The 22,743-nt window shown below is 43.6% G+C and overlaps 1 protein-coding gene across 1 annotated transcript in view; it reads right to left on the bottom strand.

The window, feature by feature from the left end:
* Positions 1 to 22,743, bottom strand: part of LOC126267439 (locomotion-related protein Hikaru genki-like) — a 422,288-nt gene that overhangs the window by 151,778 nt on the left and 247,767 nt on the right. Inside the window, exon 4 of the mRNA XM_049972705.1 lies at positions 21,249 to 21,411. Within this exon, the coding sequence (XP_049828662.1) occupies positions 21,249 to 21,411 (163 nt within the window). The remainder of the gene's footprint in view (positions 1 to 21,248; positions 21,412 to 22,743) is intronic.

Genomic DNA, 22,743 nt, shown 5'->3' with positions numbered 1-22,743 from the left:
ACATGCACTGTTACTCCCATTCAACTGGGACATCACGCTTTGACAACACTTCTTAAGACAATATAAGTAAGACTAAGACTGCTGTAATATCGTATATGCAGTATTACGCTTATTAATATACACAGCTCATATATCACAACGATAACCATCAAACAATAGTTATCTACTTAAATTTAAGGGAAGATATGATAACTCTTATCTTGTGATTGGAAATAAATAAATTAATAAAATATTCTAATTGGTAATTTATTATCTATGTCCAAACTGTGGCAAAATTTTGCCTGCAGGAAGTACAACCAATTTTTTTTCGAATCTTCTTCACTACAAGACGAGTACTTGGATAAAACTGTTTCTTGGAGTATATTTAATGTCGTGGATGTCTCTGAGGCCCATTGCACCTCGCAAAAGACTTGAGGAGTAGTAGGACGAGGAAAACGTACCACTCTATACGGATTTACGATGCACATGCAACGAAATGACGATCAGTCATACGCTGCTACAGGGACCCCAAAATTTCTACGCATGATAGCTATCTAAAAGGAAAATTCATGAAAGCCTTTACAAGCCACACATATAAGGGTGCGCCATTCGCACTAGCGCTCTATAGAGCAGCGAGACGGCTCTATTTCTTTGGAACCTTCGGATCCTGGGGGTTGGAACGCTTGCGACTAGAAAAGACGACATACAGTGACAGATGGCCCGCCGAGTAAGGGTGTAGCGTCACGTGACGCACGGTGAGCCGAACAGTATTCTGTCGGATAACTTTGTGTTGTAAAATTGACAAAAATTTCTTTTTAATTTGTAATCAAGAAATATAGAGGGTTGCCGGAAACAGTCTGAAAAGCAGGGTAGATTAAGTTGATTAATACCTGTTAAGGAAAAATTCGGTAAGTTGCGCCGTATCCCATTTAATTAGCATTTACACAAACATACAGGTTGTTCCGATCGCAAATTCAAGCGTTCTGTAGAAACTGTATCACATAACGTGTTTTTCTATTGGTTTCCTCAAACTAAAAAAATATAGGTTTTTGCCCAACAGGGTTGAATTTATAACTTTCGAAACAGGCACATTTTAACTGGTAATGAGGATTTCAAAATATGGTAATCCATGGACCCAAATATTCACGTGCGTTGTCGCATTTCACCTCGTGCAAGAGATTGAATTGGTCCGCGGAACTACTTTGACTCACGTCAATGTCAATTGAATCGGAAACCGCACAAGGTATTTTTTTCTTAACAATTATTTCTCAACACAGCCTCTGCTGCGACACACTCACGAGCATTCCAGACTGTTGCTGATCGCCCTGTATATTTTGTTTTCCAATTCATGATATGGAAATCAAATATTAACCTAAATTGTCCACTGTTAACTGTAAAAGTGGAGTATAACCAATTTAAAGAAGATTACACCGCAGAAAAAATTGAAAGTAGGAAAATAAAATGATATGAAGGTAAGTAAAGTTTTGGTTAAAAATAAGGAGACATCGCGCGAAATTTATGTTTGAAAATAAATGCAGTGTCTAGCCAAGCCTGTATGTTGCGCAGTTTTATTTGGCTATGAACGACAACTGTGAAATATCTTTAATACATGGCTAATGTCAGTTGTGTTCACCACAGTTTTCTGTGTAATTGTGAGTGCATTACCTCTCACCTAAGTGATTTCGAACGTTTGCAAATAGTTGGTGCTAGTATGACAGGTGCTTTTGTTCGGTGTTTCAGGTGGGACCGCTCGGAGATTTATACCGCTTTCAGCGAAAGTGGAAAAACTTCATCCACTAAGTCGCAACTCGTACGGAAGTATTAGCCGAGTAATCATGTCAGACCATTATTGTAGAGGAGTATGACGAGAGATAAGAGAAAGCTAACTTCTAAGTCCACTGCAGAATTGAATGTCGTCCTCGCGAACCATGTAAGCACCAAAACAACACTAAGGATGGTCAACAAGTAGGGGCCTGCAGCGCGAGCAGTTAGTCGAAACCCATCCAGCAGTGATGAAAATCACCATAACAGACAAATGTAGTGCGGAAGTTATAAAATAACGAAGTAATGGAAGAAAGTAATTAGGTCGGATGGGTCTCGTTTCACACTGTTTCCAACTTCTAGTCGGATTTACGACGCAAGGGTGAAACATGACAAGGGTTAGATGATGATCTGGAGAGTCGTGTCATGGCTTACATGACACGTGATGTAGGAGTAGCGTCATTGATCAGTAATCGAAACGTCCTCGGTCCCGGGTTCGAACCCCACCACTGTTCGAACCCCGCCATTGCTTAAAGTCTGAATAAAAATGATCAAAAAAGACGGTAGAAGACTTCTAGCGTAAGAAGTCACCCTCATTCAGCCAACAGCCTTGTCAAAGAGGGTGAAGGGGTAGGCAGAGTTTCGGGGCACTCTATTGCACTTGGGGTAGAGACTGCACCTAAGGGCACTGATCAACGACATGTGGACACAGAAGGCAATGGAAACCACTGCATTAAAGACTTCTAATGTTGCCTGTGATTACAAAAGTATCATGATGATTTCTCCATTGGCAAAAGATTCCTGACTAGTCCCACATGAGAATCTCCGGGAGGGGGAATGCCAAATGGGAAGTGACTGTGAGAAAATGACTGAACAAACAACGAGTCGGGGAGTGGATTTTCAGACGTTCGAAGTGGCAGGGAGGCTAGAAAATCTGAAAAGTAAAATGCTGAGGCTCAATCTAGATGTAGTGGGGGTCAGCGAAGTGAAATGGGAAGAAGACAAGGATTTATGGTCAGGCAGGTTAATGTCAGCAGCAACAGAAAATGCTGTAACTGGAGTAGGTTTCATTACGAACAGGAAGAGCAGGTACGCAAGCAGATGATGAAGACATGGACAAAATATATGAACGTATTTAACGGGTAATTCAGTGTGTAAAGGCAGATGACGTAAATCGCAGTTTAGTAAAGATGAAGAGTTGTTGTTATTGTAGTCTTCAGCCCGGACACTGGTTTAACATAACTCTCCGTGCTACTCTATCTAGTGCAAGCTTCGTCAACTATGAATAACTACTGCAACTTACGTCCTCGGAAACTGCTTGTTGTATTCCTCTCATGGTCTCCCTCTACGATTTTTACACTCCTTACATACTTCCAGTACCACACTGTTGCTCCCTTGATGTGTCAAAATGTATCCTATCAACAAATCTCTTCCTTTAGTCAAGTTGTGCCACGAATTTCTTTTCTCCCCAGCTCTATTCAGAACCGCCTCATTACTTACGTGATTAGTTACACTCCTTACATACTTCCAGTACCACACTGTTGCTCTCTTGATGTGTCAAAATGTGCCCTATCAACCAATCTCTTCCTTTAGTCAAGTTGTGCCACGAATTTCTTTTCTCCACAGCTCTACTCAGAACCGCCTCATTAATTACGTGATCTACCCACCGAATCTTCAGCATTCTTCTGTAGCACCACTATTTCAAAAGTTTCTACTATCTTTTTGTCCATCATGTGTATCGTCCATGTTTCAATTCTTTACGTGGCTACACTTCAGGAAAATACCTTCAGAACCCTTCCTAACACTTAAGTTTACATTATATGTTAACAAATTTCTCTTCTTCAGAAACAGTCTTCTTGCCATTGCCAGTCTACTCTTTATAAACTTTCTTCTTCGGCCGTCATCGGCGACTTTCTTGCCCAAGAAGCAAAACTCATCAACTACTTTCAGTGTCTCGTTTCCTCAGAGTCATCTAAAATTTTATCGACAACAATGCATTATCCTACTTTTGCTTTCGTTCGTGATCTTTTTATACCTTTCTTTGCAGATACAGTCCAATCTGCTAAAGTGCTCTTCCATGTCCTTTCCTGTATGCGACAGAAATATCAGTGGCAAACTTCAAAGATTGTATATCTTCTTCCTGAACTTTAATTCTACTCGAGATTTTTCACTGATTTCCTTTAATGCTTGCTCAGACCGAATAGCATTGGGGATAGCCTACAATCCTGTTTCAGACCCTTCTCAACCGATGCTTTCATTTCATGCCCGTCGACTCTTACAACTGTCGTCTGGATTCTGTACAAGGTGTAAATAGTCTTTTGATCTTCGTATTTTGCCCTTGCTACCATCAAAGTTTCAAAAGAGTATTCCAGTCAAAATTATCAATGGCTTTCTCTACGTTTACAAATGCTACAAACATAGGTTTCCCTTTCCTTAATCTATCTCCTAAGATAAGGTCAATATTCCTACATTTCTTCAGAATCCAAGCTGTTCTTCCCCGAGGTCAGCTTCTATGAATTTTAACATTCTTCTGTAAAGAATTTATATTAGTATTTTGCAACTGAGACTTGTTAAAGTGATAGTTTCGTATTTTTCACACCTGTCAGAAATTGCTTTCTTTGTAATTGCAGTATTACATTATTCTTTAAGTATAAGCAATAGGCTAACTTTTAAACGACTAGCCAGTAAGAATCAATGCGTAAGGAAGTTGGATGTGGACGTCCTAGGGTATGAAAAGATACGCCTGAAGTTGTATGAGGCTATACACACTGTGATAATTAGTAGTTCAGTAGGCACGTCTGTTAAAGACGAATGGCCATCTCTAAAAAGGACAATCACAGAAATTGGGAAAAAAATTAGGTACAAAGAAGGTAACTACAAAGGAACGATGGGTAACAGAACAAATACAAGTACTTCAGTTGATCAGTGAAAGACGAAAGTACAAATACACTCCTGGAAATGGAAAAAAAGGACACATTGACACCGGTGTGTCAGACCCACCATACTTGCTCCGGACACTGCGAGAGCGCTGTACAAGCAATGATCACACGCACGACACAGCAGACACACCAGGAACCGCGGTGTTGGCCGTCGAATGGCGCTAGCTGCGCAGCATTTGTGCACCGCCGCCGTCAGTGTCAGCCAGTTTGCCGTGGCATACGGAGCTCCATCGCAGTCTTTAACACTGGTAGCATGCCGCGACAGCGTGGACGTGAACCGTATGTGCAGTTGACGGACTTTGAGCGAGGGCGTATAGTGGTAATGCGGGAGGCAGGGTGGACGTACCGCCGAATTGCTCAACACGTGGGGCGTGAGGTCTCCACAGTACATCGATGTTGTCGCCAGTGGTGAGCGGAAGGTGCACGTGCCCGTCGACATGGGACCGGAGCGCAGCGACGCACAGAGGCACGCCAAGACCGTAGGATCCTACGCAGTGCCGTAGGGGACCGCACCGCCACTTCCCAGCAAATTAGGACACTGTTGCTCCTGGGGTATCGGCGAGGACCATTCGCAACCGTCTCCATGAAGCTAGGCTACGGTCCCGCACACCGTTAGGCTGTCTTCCGCTCACGCCCCAACATCGTGCAGCCCGCCTCCAGTGGTGTCGCGACAGGCGTGAATGGAGGGACGAATGGAGACGTGTCGTCTTTAGCGATGATAGTCGCTTCTGCCTTGGTGCCAATGATGGTCGTATGCGTGTTTGGCGCCGTGCAAGTGAGCGACACAATCAGGACTGCATACGACCGAGGCACACAGGGCCAACACCCGGCATCATGGTGTGGGGAGCGATCTCCTACACTGGCCGTACACCTCTGGTGATCGTTGAGGGGACACTGAATAGTGCACGGTACATCCAAACTGTCATCGAAGCCATCGTTCTACCATTCCTAGCCGGCAAGGGAACTTGCTGTTCCAACAGGACAATGCACGTCCGCATGTATCCCGTGCCACCCAACGTGCTCTACAAGGTGTAAGTCAACTACCCTGGCCAGCAAGATCTCCGGATCTGTCCCCCATTGAGCATGTTTGGGACTGGATGAAGCGTCGTCTCACGCGGTCTGCACGTCCAGCACGAACGCTGGTCCAACTGAGGCGCCAGGTGGAAATGGCATGGCAAGCAGTTCCACAGGACTACATTCAGCATCTCTACGATCGTCTCCATGGGAGAATAGCAGCCTGCATTGCTGCGAAAGGTGGATATACACTGTACTAGTGCCGACATTGTGCATGCTCTGTTGCCTGTGTCTATGTGCCTGTGGTTATGTCAGTGTGATCATGTGATGTATCTGACCCAAGGAATGTGTCAATAAAGTTTCCCCTTCCTGGTACAATGAATTCACGGTGTTCTTATTTCAATTTCCAGGAGTGTATGTTCACGAAAATTCAAGAATACTGATATTCAGATCTCTTAAGAATGAAATAAATACGAAGTGCAGGGAAGCTAAGGTCGAATGGCTACATGATAAATGTGAAGGTCGATAAAGAAATGATTGTCGGAAAGATTGACTTAATACAGAGAAAAGTAAAACAACCTTCGGAGAAATTAAAATCCAAATCCGTAACATTAAGAGCTCACTGATAATTGCACTATTAAATACAGAGAAGAAAGCTAGTAGGTGGACAGAGTACATTGAGGGCCATGAGGAGGGGGAAGACTTGTCTTGGTGAATAAACAGGAGGGAGTTAAAGCGGATACATAGGGTATGCAGATTTAGAAATAGAAAGAGCTTTATAGGACTTAAGATTAAATAAGGCAGAAGGGCTAGATAACATTCCATTAGAACCTCTAAACTCATGGGGGTAGGAGGCAAGAAAAAGACTGTTCACGTTGATGCGTAGAATGTAAGGGACTGGCTATAAACCATCGGACTTTCGGGAAAACATCATACACACAATTCCCAAGATTGCAACTGCCGACGCGTGAGAAAATTATCGCAAAATCGGCTAAACAGTTCATGTATCCAAGGTGTTTACAAGAATATTGTGGAGAAGAATGGGGAAGATAACTGAGGATCTATTTAGATGATGATCAATTAGGATTTAGGAAACTTAAACGCACCAGAGGGCAATATAGACGTTAGTTGCTGTTGAGAATGGAAGAAAGACTAACAAAAAATCAAAACATGTTCCTGGGATTTTTCGACCTGGAGAAAGCATTCGACCATCTCAAATGTTTTTCGATGTTAGAAATTCCGAGACAAAATAGGGGTAAGCTAAAGAGAAAGACGGGTAATATACAATCTGAAAAAGAACCAAGAGGGAACAATAGAGTGGAAGACTAAGAATGGAGTGTTCGGTTTCAAAATAGTATAAGAAAGGTACGCAGTCTTTCGCCCCTACTGACAAATCCATACATGAAAGAAGCAATGACAATATTAAAGAAAATTCAAGGATGGCATTAAAATTCAACGCGAAAGGATTCAACGTTAAGATTCACTGATGGCACTGGTGTCCTGATTGAAAGTGAAGAAGAATTACAGGATGTACTGAACAGAATGAACAGTCTAATGAATACAGAATATGGGTTGAATGTAATTCCAACGAAAGTAATGAGAAGTAATAGAAACGAGAACTGCAAGAAACTTATCGGGATTAATGGGTCTGAGCACTATGGGACTTAACTTCTGAGGTCATCAGTCCCCCACTTAAACCTAACTAACCTAAGGACATCACACACATACATGCCCGTGGCACGATTCGAACTTGCGACCGTAGCGTTAGCGCGGTTCCAGACTGTAGCGCCTGGAACAGCTCGGCCACTCCGACCGGCCCAGGATTAATGGTTACGAAATAGATGACGTTAAGAATTTCTCATAATTTTGCAGAAAAATAACATAGGACGCACAGAGCAAGGAGGACATCAATAGTAGACTAGTACTGGCAAAAAGAGCATTCCTGGTCATGAAAAATCTACTAGTATCAAACATAGACCCTAATCTGAGGAAGAAATTACTGAGAATTTACATTTGGGACATAGCATTGTATGGCAGTGAAACGTGGACTGTGGAAAAACGGGAAGAGAAGAGGTTTCGAAGCATTTGAAATGTGGTACTACAGACGAATGTTGAAAATAAGATGGACTGGTAAGGTAAGGAATGAGGAGGTTCTGTGCTGAATCAGAGAGGAAAGGTATGTATGGAAAACACTGACAAGGAGAAGGGACGGGATGATAGGACATGTGTTAAGACGTCAAGGAAAGAGTTCCATGGTGCTAGAGGGAGCGGTAGAGAGCAAAACCTTGTAGAGAAAGACAGAAATTGGAATACATAGAGCAAATAATCGAAGATGTAGGTTGTAAGTGCTGCTCTGATATGAATAACTTAGCATAGGAGAGGAATTCTTGGTGGTCCCCATGAAACCAGTCAGGAGACTGATAACTCAGAGTCGGTAGTGTTCTATGGAGGCCACGGCTTCTCAGTAAGGCAGCATTACTGCCAAGGATTATGTGACAATTTTGGCTGATCAGGTGCATTAAATTGTACAATGGTGGTTGTCCATTGTTGTCGGCTGTCCAAGGCTACAGGGCCGCTTTTCATTCAGCTCGCATCGTTGGGGACTAGTTTTGTGAGGACGAGGGTAAATTGTCGGATCTCCTCTGGCCCACAGTCACCAGAAGTGGTGGTCCACATTGGAAAGAAGTGGGTGTGATTGAAATCCACGTCCACAATCGTTACCTAGTCTTGCACGCTATACTGTAGCGAGAACAAATCACACAGGATCCATATTTAACTATTCCGAGATGACTGCAAGCTGTTTTGAATGTCAAAGGATTTCCTTCATCGTTTTAGGCATGGTAAAATGTAAATGTCGTGAGAGTCTTTCGATTTGACGCCACTTCGGTGACTTTCGCGTCGATGGGGATGAAATGATGATGATTAGGACTACACAACACCCAGTACCTGAGTGGAGAAAATCTCCGACTCAGTCGGGAATCGAACCCGGGCCCTTAGGATTATGTCGCGCTGACCATTCAACTACCGGGAGCGGACACGCATGGCAATGTGTTGTGATTTTAGTGTATCCATAATGTTTCTGCTTATCTTACTTGGTTGGAAAATGCTTTTCTCCACTACTCGCTGGAGAGTCTTGTTTTCGGTTGATTTTTACAGTAAAGTACAAATACTGTCGTAAGTAGTGACTCCTAAACATCAACATACATTTCACATACGTAGGAAACTTATTTTCAAAATTTTGTTTTGTATATTAAGAGCACTCTAGGACATTTACTCGTCCGTGTACTTCTTTTTGTGCCCAACATCCTGATGTGTTCTGCTGCCATAAACACCAAAATGAAACAAAGCTCTTTATACTATTTGTAAGTCAAAAATACTTAGCTATCATTTTCGAGGAAAATAGGAAAAGGACTCGTACGGATTGCCATGACGCAGTCCGGTAAGAATTAAAACTACAGTTGTTGATGTTTGTTGTTGTTGTCTTCAGTCCTGAGACTGGTTTGATGCAGCTCTCCATGCTACTCTATCCTGTGGAAGCTTCTTCATCTCCCAGTACCTACTGCAACCTACATCCTTCTGAATCTGCTTAGTGTATCCATCTCTTGGTCTCCCTCTACGATTTTTACCCTCCTCGCTGCCCTCCAATACTAAATTGGTGATCCCTTGATGCCTCAGAACATGTCCTACCAACCGATTCGTTCTTCTGGTCAAGTTGTGTAACAAACTTCTCTTCTCCCCAATCCTATTCAATACTTCCTCATTAGTTGTGTGATCTACCCATCTAATCTTCAGCATTCTTCTGTAGCACCACATTTCGAAAGCTTCTATTCTCTTCTTGTCCAAACTATTTATCGTCCATGTTTCGCTTCCATACATGGCTACACTCCATACAAATACTTTTAGAAATGACTTCCTGACACTTAAATCTATACTCGATGTTAACAAATTTCTCTTCTTCAGAAACGCTTTTCTTGCCATTGCCAGTCTACATTTTATATCCTCTCTACTTCGTCCATCATCAGTTATTTTGCTCCCCAAATACCAAAACTCCTTTACTACTTTAAGTGCCTCATTTCCTAATCTAATTGCCTCAGCATCACCCGACTTAATTCGACTACATTCCATTATTCTCATTTTGCTTTTGTTGATGTTCATCTTATATCCTCCTTTCAAGACACTGTCCATTCCATTCAACTGCTCTTCCAAGTCCTTAGCTGTCTCTGACAGAATTACAATGTCATCGGCGAGCCTCAAAGTTCTTATTTCTTCTCCATGGATTTTAATACCTACTACGAATTTTTCTTTTGTTTCCTTTACTGCTTGCGCAATATACAGATTGAATAACATCGGGGAGAGGCTGCAACCCTGTCTTACTCCCTTCCCAACCACTGCTTCCCTTTCATGTCCCTCGACTCTTATAACTGCCATCTGGTTTATGTACAAATTGTAAATAGCCTTTCGCCTCCTGTATTTTACCCCTGCCACCTTCAGAATTTGAAAGAGAGTATTCCAGTTAACATTGTCAAAAGCTTTCTCTAAGTCTACAACTGCTAGAAATGTAGGTTTGAATCTTTCTTCTAAGATAAGTCGTAAGGTCAGTATTGCCTCACGTGTTCCAGTATTTCTACGGAAGCCAAACTGATCTTCCCCGAGGTCGGCTTCCACTAGTTTTTCCATTCGTCATTAAAGTATTCGAGTTAGTATTTTGCAGCTGTGGCTTATTAAACTGATTGTTAGGTAATTTTCACACCTGTCAGCACCTGCTTTCTTTGGGATTGGAATTATTATATGCTTCTTGGAGTCTGAGGGTATTTCGCCTGTTTCATACATCTTGCTCACCAGATGGTACAGTTTTGTCAGGACTGACTCTCCCGAGGCAGTCAGTAGTTCCAATGGAATGTTGTCTACTCCGGGGGCCTTGTTTCGACTTAGGTCTTTCAGTGCTCTGTCAAACTATTCACGCAGTATCGTATCTCCCATTTCATCTTCATCTACATCCTCTTCCATTTCCATAATATTCTCCAGCAGTACATCGCCCTTGTATAGACCCTCTATATACTCCTTCCACCTATCTGCTTTCCCTTCTTTGGTTAGAACTGGGTTTCCATCTGAACTCTTGATATTCATACAAGTGGTTCTCTTTTCTTCAAAGGTCTCTTTAATTTTCCTGTAGGTAGTATCTATCTTACCCCTAATGAGATAGGCCTCTACATCCTTACATTTGTCCTCTAGCCATCCCTGCTTAGCCATTTTGCCTTTCCTGTCGATCTCATTTTTGAGACGTTTGTATTCCTTTTTGACTGCTTCATTTACTGCATTTTTATATTTTCTCCTTTCATCAATTAAATTCAATATTTCTTCTGTTACCCAAGGATTACTACTAGCCCTCGTCTTTTTACCTACTTGATCGTCTGCTGCATTCACTACTTCACCCCTCAAAGCTACCCATTCTTCTTCTACTGTATTTCTTTCCCCTGTTTCTGTCAATTGTTCCCTTATGCTCTCCCTGAAACTCTGTACAACTTCTGGTTCTTTCAGTTTATCCAGGTCCCATCGCCTTAAATTCCCACCTTTATGCAGTTTCTTCAGTTTTAATCTACAGTTCATAACCAATAGATTGTGGTCAGAGTCCACATCTGCCCCTGGAAATGTCTTACAATTTAAAACCTGGTTCCTAAATCTCTGTCTTACCATTATATAGTCTATCTGATACCTTTTAGTATCTCCAGGATTCTTCCATGTATACAACCAACTTTCATGATTCTTAAACCAAGTGTTAGCTATGATTAAGTTGTGCTCTGTGCAAAATTCTACCAGGCGGCTTCCTCTTTCATTTCTTAGCCCCAATCCATATTCACCTACTACGTTTCCTTCTCTCCCTTTTCCTACACTTGAATTCCAATCACTCATGACTATTAAATTTTCGTCTCCCTTCACTATCTGAATAATTTCTTTTATTTCATCATACATTTCTTCAATTTCTTCGTCATCTGCAGAGCTAGTTGGCATATAAACTTTTACTACTGTAGTAGGTATGGGCTTCGTATCTATCTTGGCCACAATAATGCGTTCACTATGCTGTTTGTAGTAGCTTACCCGCATTCCTATTTTCCTATTCATTATTAAACCTACTCCTGCATTACCTCTATTTGATTATGTGTTTATAACCCTGTAGTCACCTGACCAGAAGTCTTGTTCCTCCTGCCACCGAACTTCACTAATTCCCACTATATCTAACTTTAACCTATCCATTTCCCCTTTTTAAATTTTCTAACCTACCTGCCCGATTAAGGGATCTGACATTCCACGCTTCGATCCGTAGAACGCCAGCTTTCTTTCTCCTGATAACGGCATCCTCTTGAGTAGTCCCCGCCCGGAGATCCGAATGGGGGACTATTTTTCCTCCTGAATATTTTACCCAAGAGAACGCCATTATCATTTAATCATACAGTAAAGCTGCATGCCCTCGGGAAAAATTACGGCCGTAGTTTCCCTTTGCTTCCAGCTGTTCGCAGTACCAGCACAGCAAGGCCGTTTTGGTTATTGTTACAAGGCCAGATCAGTCAATCATCCAGAATGTTGCCCTTGCAACTAGTAAAAAGGTTGCTGCCCCTCTTCAGGAACCACACGTTTGTCTGGCCTCTCAACAGATACCCCTCCGTTGTGGTTGTACCTACGGTATGGCTATCTGTATCGCTGAGGCAAGCAAGCCTCCCCACCAACGGCAAGGTCCATGGTTCATGGGGGGGGGGGGGGGGGAAACTACAGTATCTTACTTAAATTGATTAGGATGACTTTCTACAAGTAGCAAGGGTTTCGGAAATAGCTTTTTGCTATAATTTTATTATGATTTAGCTTTAACTTTAGTGCCGATTACTGCATATTAAGTTTCGCGAAATATTCATGCCTGGCTTCTGCACACGATAAAGAATTATAAATTTAGCTATTGCTCCACCCACTTTTGAATAGCCAGGTTAAAAGTTCAAGAGTATATGTATATGCTCTGTTCCTGTGTATTGAACCAATGGCCACGATTAGCAGATTTCTTTGAGAATGGTATTAGTGAGTCCATATTCCACCGCGTAATTCTCAGACGTTCAAGTCTACTGTATGGTAACTGTATGGTAATGAAAAGCCCTAGGTCTGCCCTGGATCTTCGCCGACAACAAAGTTTCCAACCCAGTGTAAATGTAAGTGCTACGAAATTTGAGTAGTTAACCAATCGAAGCATTTACTTCCTAATATATCAAGGGTATACGTACAGAGCGATTTCAAATGTAAAGACCACATGAAAATAATGGCAGGGAATGCAGAAGACAGTCTGAGATTAATCTGATCAACCATCACGGAATGTAGTCCCCCAGAGGAGGTAGCTAGCAAAACCTTCCATCAATCAATACTCGATCAGTGTGGGATACGTACCAAAAGAGATTCATAGGGAAAATAGGGAAGATCAAAAGAAGAGCAGCGCGTTTCGGTACATCTATATCTACATCTTCAGGGTTTCTCTGGGGTTGGGTTGGGTTGTTGGGGGAAGGAGACCAGACAGCGAGGTCATCGGTCTCATCGGATTAGGGAAGGACAGGGAAGGAGGTCGGCCGTGCCCTTTGAAAGGAACCATCCCGGCCTTTGCCTGGAGCGATTTAGGGAAATCACAGAAAACCTAAATCAGAATGGCCGGATACGGGATTGAACCGTCGTCCTCCAGAATGCGAGTCGGTTACTCTGCAAATTACACTTAAGTTCCTAGCAGATGGTTCATTTAATAATCATGAAAGCGCCGCCGAGATGATCAAACATCTCCAGCGGAAGACAGTGCAAGAGAGGCGATCTGCATCATAGTGTGGTTCACTGGTAAAGTTTCGAGAGACTGCGTTCGGAGCAAAGTATACAATTAAATTCATTCCTCCTGCCTACATCTCGCCTAAAGGCCATGAAAATGAAATCAGAGAGTTCGGAGTCCACAAGGAGGCTTGCCAGAAATCGTTCTTCAGGCCAAACTCTCTCAACTTCAACGGGAAGGTGGAGAAGTGACAGGGGTACGCAAAATACCCTCCGCCACACACCGCGAAGTTGCTTGCGAACTGTAGATTGTGGTAATTTTAAGGAAAAGGTCTTCATTGACTCATGGTAATCACTGCATCCACTTCGTCCTCAGACAATAGTGTAGTGATCAGCCCTGTCTTCGTTTCACGCTATGTAGCTTCAGGGAAAAATATAATACTGTGTGGATGTGATTACGTTTATGCGTTTGCACACCTCACCAATGTGCAATTCAAGTTTGTAAATCAAAATGAGAGCGGCAAAGCAACGGTATGGTCGATGACAAAACACTCGTTTAAGCGTGTAGTTAACCAAACAGGTAGTGAGACGTACCACGAATCGATAGGTCGCGTTGCGCACTGAATAGTATTTATCTTTGGCCAAAGGCGGTGGCTGGTAGCCCGATAATCCGTGCAGGCAGCGGTCGCGCTCTCTTAAGGCCAGGTTATCATTCAAAATGGTCTAAAGTTCGATTTTTACTGCTTTTTTGAAGGGTATATATGACTTAGATTGTTGGGAGGAAAAGTTTTATTAATCCGTACGTTACACAAGCTTATGCAGCCCACTGTTCGAAGTAGTGTGATCAGCGACACCAAATATTTATAATAGCATAAAGCTTTTATGGAAACTGAATTAATAATAGGTATAAAAGTTTTCTCTAAACTTTAAGCAGATTTTCCCCAGCAAACAATTTAGCAAAAATGCTTGCAGCATAAAATAAAAACAGTTCAACCTATTAACCGTTTCGCTACGGTGAACTTCTGTAGGAGTCGGGAGCGAATGTGCCGCCCAGCCGGTGGACTGCTGTAGCAGTTCCGCCTCGTGTCATACTGTTCCGCTTCGTGGAAGCTTGACCTAAGCACCATCTAGCGGCTTTGTTCAAAGTCACTAGATGAAGTTGCATTCTTTCTCAAAGCGTTGGTTTCGCTTGAGTTGTACTGCTCATCAGTCCCTAAGCTTACACACTACTTAACCTAAATTACCCTAAGGACAACCACACACACCCATGCTCGAGGGAGGACTAGAATCTCCGCCGGGACCAGCCACACAGTCCATGACTGCAGCGCCTTAGACCGCTCAGCTAATCCCGCGCGGCGATATGGCAGATAAGCGATATACTGTGGACGAAGCTCTTTCTCTCATACTGAGCAGTGACCTTAAAGATGAAAGGCAATCATGGTCCGAATCTGACTATCAACATGGAACACCTATTGTAGATGCTTCTACATCGGGTACAAGTGCTACTCAAGCTGTTCCATTGACATCCCCAGACTTGGATTTGTGCACGGATACAGACAAAATCAAAAAAAATATGTGATTAGTACAAATATTTTCCCTAATAAAAATATACTATAAAGTCCAATAATTGCGGTAACACTACAAGTGTGAAAGCAGGACAGTATAGCGCCACGGGGATCGCGAAAAATGGGCTGTACAGCAACCACCGCCGGGAGGGACTGGCGCTCGTACACACCGCACGGCGCAACAATCACGGCGCCGACGTGAAAGGGTTATCTTGTACCTTTGATCCTCGAAGAGTGAACATTTTTCTTGGGAGCTTGTACCTACAATAAATGAAATTTGTTAATATTAACTATTTTTTGCAAGACCATAGAGTCAAAAACCAAAAATCGAACTCAAAGTGGGAGTTGGCACCATATCGTTAAATTTAACCTTATTTCATTGTGGTCAGATATAATATCCCATAAACGTGACGTAGTATCGACTGATGTTATCCATTTTGCGTACTTGAAACACACACGCCCTTGATATTCTAAAATAAATTTCTAAGTATGACTATTCACAGTAGCCAAACAGATACTTTGTATGTGTTTTCATTGTCTCCAAAAAAGTTTCCAAACTTTTATTAACTTTTACTCAATTGAATGAGAACGTGGCCTTAAGTTCGATTGTTGGACTGTGAGGTTGGCTGAGGAGTAGAGCAGGGAGTGGGATGGTAATTTCACTCGCTGTTGGCCCGAGTGGCCTCATATTACAAACCTGTGGTTCACTTCTGGGGTTCTGCCTGGTGCACGAGGGACGCGTTGGGCGTGGCGACTTTGACGGATATGAATGGGACCGGCTGCAAGGAGAAAGCCGACTGTAGTTCATCGCCGTAGCAGCTTTCTTGTGGGCAGCAGCTGGCAGAAGGGAAGTCCTGCCACTGGGCGAAGACGGATCTCGCACCAAAGTCCACTCCCGTTTTCTAGCACCTGGCCGGATTTGATTACCTTTTATCTCTTTTTCGGAACTGAGCCGTGCTGAGGCTTGCATTACTGCTGTTTGTAGGTTTCCGCCCTCTGTTGGAGGCCAGACGGTGTCGTTTAGTTGGCATGGTCGTGGTTGTTTGTCTCCTTCTCGTGTTGTCTGGCGCCACTTGGTTTCGCAAGCGTTGCCTGTCCGCTAGTGGCAGCAGCGGCGTTTATCGATATGTAGTAATTGTTGCCCTATCTTTGGAGCGACGTCGCTGTTTTTCCGGGTCGTGTGAGTGTGCCAGTTTGGTTTGGGACTCAGGAGCAGCAGGTCCGCGCAGTGTCAGAACACGCTGGGACCGCTGGCGGCACGCATGGGCTGCCGCACGGGAGGGCTGTGGTCAAGAAGGGGCGCGACCGCGTCGTAAACCAAATCCAGCAAGCTCAAAGATGAGTGCGTGTCAATACAAGTAGTGAAACCTCCACCATTGTGATACCTCGCGATTCTCCAGTGACCTGGGTTCGTGTTGCTGCTCGTAGTGTCGCCAAGCCGAAGAGCAGCGAGTCGAGTGCTTGAGGAAGGCGGATCTGGTTAGCTTTCCTCGACTTCTTATTACTATTTACTTCATTCAACTAGTTATAATTTGTTAAGTTCAACCAGCGGTAATTTTTCTTGCTGGTGGCCGCTAAGGCCCCACTTACTTGCGTAGGGGCCAGTTGGTGATTCTTCTACTCTGGTTGTAGTGATTCCTTTCTTGTTCCAGGCGCTCTAAGCACAGTATTCTGAGGACGTAGTGCAGACCGCCGATTCCGGCTGTAGCGTATTGTTCCACCATTGCGTTTGATTTATCAGATGTCAGGTAGCTTCAGCAAGATTATCGTTAGTCATTCGTTAGGATGACACTAGTCTAAGTTACCATCTTGTCGAGTGAATGCAACTCTTGGTTGCCTATCACATTGCTAGCTAAAGTGTTTGTTTCCGGACCTTCTCAGAGGTCGATTCCTGGAGCACCGAATGTGGCCTCTTGGTCCTTGTAAGACGGGTGAATCCTAAAAGGAGGTCTGATGGCCAGTAGTTTGGTGTAACGCTCCTTCAGTCCACGCCTTCTGCGGGTACAATCTGCCTCAGTACCCTATCAGGAATTTATGTACTGATCCTTGTGTTTTCTTACTTTATTATTTATTAGAATACCTTGTAATGCCTACATTAAAGGTTATATATGTCTAGTTAATAGTTCTCGTCGCCTTCTGCAATAAATCTAACAGTGTCGTGTTTAGTAGATGTTAAGGGTTGTGTTACGAAGTTTACCATCGTCTTATTTCACTCCTTTGGTGATCAGTTGCTTGTTTTTTTAAATAACCTTTAATTTTGTATTTGGTGTTTTACAGCAGGTTCTAAAATTTTCTGTATTATTATCACTCTTTTGGCGTGTAAGATATTCAGGTCACTAGCCTTAAAATTCTAATTTGGTATTTGTATTTACGCAGTACGCCTTTAAAACCTTATTTACTGCCATTCCTGGCGTCTGATGCCTTCTACTGTGCTTGTGGCGTCTTACCTTTAGTATTTCAATACCTGTAATTGTATGTTGTAGCAAGATTTAAATAATTTTTAATTTATTGCCATTCCTGGCGTTTAAGCCCTTCTGCTCAGATCACAGTGATTTGTTTTTAAAACATTGTCTGCTGTATCTGTATTTAATGGTGATTTCCTAAATTGTACCTCACTGAAAACACTATTATTCACACAGTTGTCTATTCCTTCATTAATAACGTGTGGTATTTTTATTTATTGTTGAGTCTGGAATTAATTGCTTAAACTAAATTGTGCGTAACTGTAAAAGGCTAACAACAGTAACTGATTACGACCCCGTCCACAATCGTATTCGAATCTTGCCTTCCCTTGACTACCAGGTTTCAGGAAAGTTCCCGGTGATTAACGTCTGGGATGTCGCAAGTTGTGGCCTTGGTGCAAGGAAGTTTTCTATGCGACGAAATCTTTCAATTTCTTCAGTGGCTTTACCGGACGTGTTATGTATTCTGCCCCTCGTGTTACTGGCTGACGCAGGTCTGATTTTCTGGGGTCGGAAAAGCAGGTTTTTGATAGTTAAATTGTGTACGGAGTAGTTCATCCTCACTTAGTATCTCTGGTTTTTGCAATTTTTTAAGAGCTGTTCTCTTTTAAACTTTGTTTTTCATCAAACAGCTAATGAACGGATTTCCCGCTTGTGCTTTGTTGGAGGGGCTGCTTAATCGGGGTAATTTGTAGGAGAAATTGGTGAATCAATTCTGTTCTCTTCTGATGTGTTGACGATAGCTGAGTCGGCCGGTGTGACCGAGAGGTTCTAGGCACTTCAGTCTGGAACCGCGCGACCGCTACGGTCGCAAGTTCGAATTCTGCCTCGGGCATGGGTGTGTGTGATGTCTTTAGGTTAGTTGGGTTTAAGTAGTTCTAAGTGCTAGGGGGCTGACGACGTCAGATGTTAAGTCCCATATCGCTCAGAGCCCTTTGAATGATAGCTGCCTCTGCTGGCACAATATCTCGGGTTGCAACAAGCCATAACTGTTGTTTACACGTGAAAGTAGTTTCGCGTGTAACGGGTGGTGGCATTTATTTCACTTTTTAAAGAACCTTAATTTTATTAAGCTATTAATATAATGTAGCTTGAATGTCTGTTCTCTCATTGATTCCCGGCGGAGGTTCGAGTCCTTCCACGGGCATGGGTGTGTGTGTTTGTCCTTAGGATACTTTAGATTAGGTAGTGTGTAAGCTTAGGGACTGGTGACCTTAGCAGTTAAGTCCCATAGGATTTCACACACATTCATTCGCCCTTTGATTAATTGCTGAGATTATAATTCAGGCTGTGTCTTCCACTTAAAGTGCGAGTGAACTTGCATTTATTTCAACTATTTGGTTTCAAAATCAAATATAAAAATCTTCACGAAATGAAATGTCGTGTGGTTAGGGTCTTTTTAGTTGACGCCACTTCGGCGACTTGCGCGTCAAGGCGATGAGATGATGATAATGACAGCACAACACCCAGTCCCTGAGGGGAGAGAATCTCCGACCCAGCCGGCAATCGAAACCTGGACACTTTGGACAGCATTCCGTCACGCTGACCACTCAGCTGTCTTTTTCCTTTTGTGTTTTTATCTCATTTTGCTCTATACTGTTCGTTGAAGTTGTTCCGAGCGGACCTCCGATGATACTCGTTCATGGTTTTCGTTGATCCTTTCATTCACTATCCTATTACGGTAGCTAGCCCCCCCTTTTTTTGTATTTTGTTCGTTGTTGATCGTTATGTTTGGTTGTTGCGGACGTCACATGACTTCCGTTCAAGTTCGATGTTGATCCTTCCACCCAGTTTTTTTCACCGAACACGCTGAGCTACCGTGCTGGCGTATCAGGGCGGACAAAAAAAATGGTTCAAATGGCTCTGAGCACTATGGGACTTAACAGCTGAGGTCATCAGTCCCCTAGAACTTAGAACTATTTAAACCTAACTAACGTAAGGACATCACACACATTCATGCCCGAGACAGGATCCGAATCTGCGACCGTAGCAACAGGGCGGTTCCGGACTCAAGTGCCTAGAACCGCTCGACCACCGCGACCGGCTCGGGGCAGACAGCACCTTGATAATACTTAAGTGCAAACCAAACCTTCCAGTAACGAAACTGGCATCACACCTGTGAATTACTTCCGAGTATTTCTTTAATCAGGACTTGTGGTGATCACAAATACACTGCTGGAAATGGAAAAAAGAACACATTGACACCGGTGTGTCAGACCCACCATACTTGCTCCGGACACTGCGAGAGGGCTGTACAAGCAATGATCACATGCACGGCACAGCGGGCACACCAGGAACCGCGGTGTTGGCCGTCGAATGGCGCTAGCTGCGCACCATTTGTGCACCGCCGCCGTCAGTGTCAGCCAGTTTGCCGTGGCATACGGAGCTCCATCGCATCTTTAACACTGGTAGCATGACGCGACAGCGTGGACGTGAACCGTATGTGCAGTTGACGGACTTTGAGCGAGGGCGTATAGTGGGCATGCGGGAGGCTAGATGGACGTACCGCCGAATTGCTCAACACGTGGGGCGTGAGGTCTGCACAGTACATCGATGTTGTCGCCAGTGGTCGGCAGAAGGTGCACGTGCCCGTCGACCTGGGACCGGACCGCAGCGACGCACGGATGCACGCCAAGACCGTAGGATCCTACGCAGTGCCGTAGGGGACCGCACCGCCACTTCCCAGCAAATTAGGGACACTGTTGCTGTTGGGGTATCGGCGAGGACCATTCGCAACCGTCTCCATGAAGCTGGGCTACGGTCCCGCACACCGTTAGGCCGTCTTCCGCTCACGCCCCAACATCGTGCAGCCCGCCTGCAGTGGTGTCGCGACAGGCGTGAATGGAGGGACGAATGGAGACGTGTCGTCTTCAGCGAGGAGAGTCGCTTCTGTCTTGGTGCCAATGATGGTCGTATGTGTGTTTGGCGCCGTGCACGTAAGCGCCACAATCAGCACTGCATACGACCGAGGCACACAGGGCCAACACCCGGCATCATGGTGTGGGGAGCGATCTCCTACACTGGCCGTACACCTATGGTGATCGTCGAGGGGACACTGAATAGTGCATGGTACATCCAAACCGTCATCGAACCCATCGTTCTACCATTCCTAGACCGGCAAGGGAACTTGCTGTTCCAACAGGACAATGCACGTCCGCATGTATCCCGTGCCACCCAACGTGCTCTAGAATGTGTAAGTCAACTACCCTGGCCAGCAAGATCTCCTTATCTGTCCCCCATTGAGCATGTTTGGGACTGGATGAAGCGTCGTCTCACGCGGTCTGCACGTCCAGCACGAACGGTGGTCCTACTGAGGCGCCAGGTGGAAATGGCATGGCAAGCCGTTCCACAGGACTACATCCAGCATCTCTACGATCGTCTCCATGGGAGAATAGCAGCCTGCATTGCTGCGAAAGGTGGATATACACTGTACTAGTGCCGACATTGTGCATGCTCTGTTGCCTGTGTCTATGTGCCTGTAGTTATGTCAGTGTGATCATGTGATGTATATGACCCCAGGAATGTGTCAATAAAGTTTCCCCTTCCTGGGACAATGAATTCACGGTGATCTTATTTCAATTTCCAGGAATGTACATTTCTGTATGCGATCCACCTTACACATGAGCTACAATCATCTTACCAGTAAACCGAAGTCGAACATTTGTCTTCCCTGCTACCGCAACGTTACGCGTAGGACTGTAGTGAATGTGAGTGCGTCAGTGTGACGCCGCAGCGCGCGTACTCACCGGTGAAGTTGGTGAGCATGGTTGTGGGGATGCAGGCGGGCAGGCGCGGGTTCCAGGCGCCGTTCTGGCAGCGCAGCGACGAGTTGCCCAGCAGCTTGTACAGGCCGGGCCGGCGGCAGCGCGCCGTCACCATGGCACCGTGCGGGAACACCGACTTCTCGCTCTGCGCACACACCCGACCACACACTGACACGTCGGCTCGCTGTCACAGCGTACTAAACACAAAAACATACTACCCATGCCTTCTCCATAGCCATAAGCTGCGGTTCCTGTATAAGGATTTCCTGTATTGCTGAATTACTTACGCCTACTGTTGGCACCCATGTCATGTAACGCTACAATAAATTATTCCTGTGAAATTACGTTTCCAGACTAGCTTGGTGCCCGCTGCTTCTCTCGCGTAGACTATATGGGCTGTATAGGTCTTTTTTTTCTAATTTTTATGTTTTTCAGAAGTTGCAACACCTTCTAAGCTTTTGACACTGATTAAGGCCATATAAGCACAGTCTTTTCCGAATGAATTTATGGGCGAAAATCGATTCTGGTAGATGGATTCCAAAGGATTTGTCAATCATGCGTTCTGCGTTCTTCTGAAGGTATTTCCATAGGACTTTTCATCTCCTAACAAGTATTTCTTTGTATCTAACCGAGAAGTGTAATACCAGTTTTCCTAAATTCAGCTAAATTTTTTTTTTAATGTAACGAAATATTTTCTTAACAATTTTCATCTCCTATTGCACTTGCTTAGGAGTTGGATTTCCAGAAACACTCTTTTCTTTTTATTTCTAACCGAGAAGTCAACTACCAGTTGTCATAGATGTAGCTTTAAAAATACTCTCACTGTGCTTTTGAAATTATGTATTTTCAATAAACTTTCAACCAATGTTTTATCAACTTAGTTGTTGAATTTTTATAAACTCACGTATTCTTTATGTTCTGACTGAGAAACTAAATACCAGTTTTCAGATCTTTAGGTTCAAAATTATCTCAGTTGAGTTTTAAAGTTGGTACCAAAAATTGTGACGGATTTACTTCAAAATTTTACATAATACCTTAATAGGTATCTGGACGGACACAAGCTACACGTTTTTAATCGTATATGGTATTTGACTACAAAAAGGGGAAAGGTTGTAAATAAAAACCTGGAAAATTTGTTGATGAAATTATTTTACACGTAGGATACATATTTTTAATACATACAGTATATGATTATATACTACTATATAGAGGCAAGTCGTTCTTTAAAGTTATTACTAAAATCTTGAAAAGTTCCTGAATGATTTACTTCAGTTTTTCCACGGAACTCTAACAAACATTCTAATAAACATTCAGATGGACGTAGGCTAAAATTAAAAAAAAAAATATGTTCAATATAAATATGTGTGTAATCCATAAAGGGGAAATGTTGTTAGCAAAATCCTCTAAAGTTCTTAATCCGTTTATCTCCTATTTTTACACGATACTCTAACAAACTATAGTGGGACTTAGGCTTCAT

Source organism: Schistocerca gregaria, chromosome 4, assembly GCF_023897955.1.
Source record: "Schistocerca gregaria isolate iqSchGreg1 chromosome 4, iqSchGreg1.2, whole genome shotgun sequence".
Classification (NCBI taxonomy): domain Eukaryota; kingdom Metazoa; phylum Arthropoda; class Insecta; order Orthoptera; family Acrididae; genus Schistocerca; species Schistocerca gregaria.
This window is presented reverse-complemented; position numbering and strand designations above follow the sequence as displayed.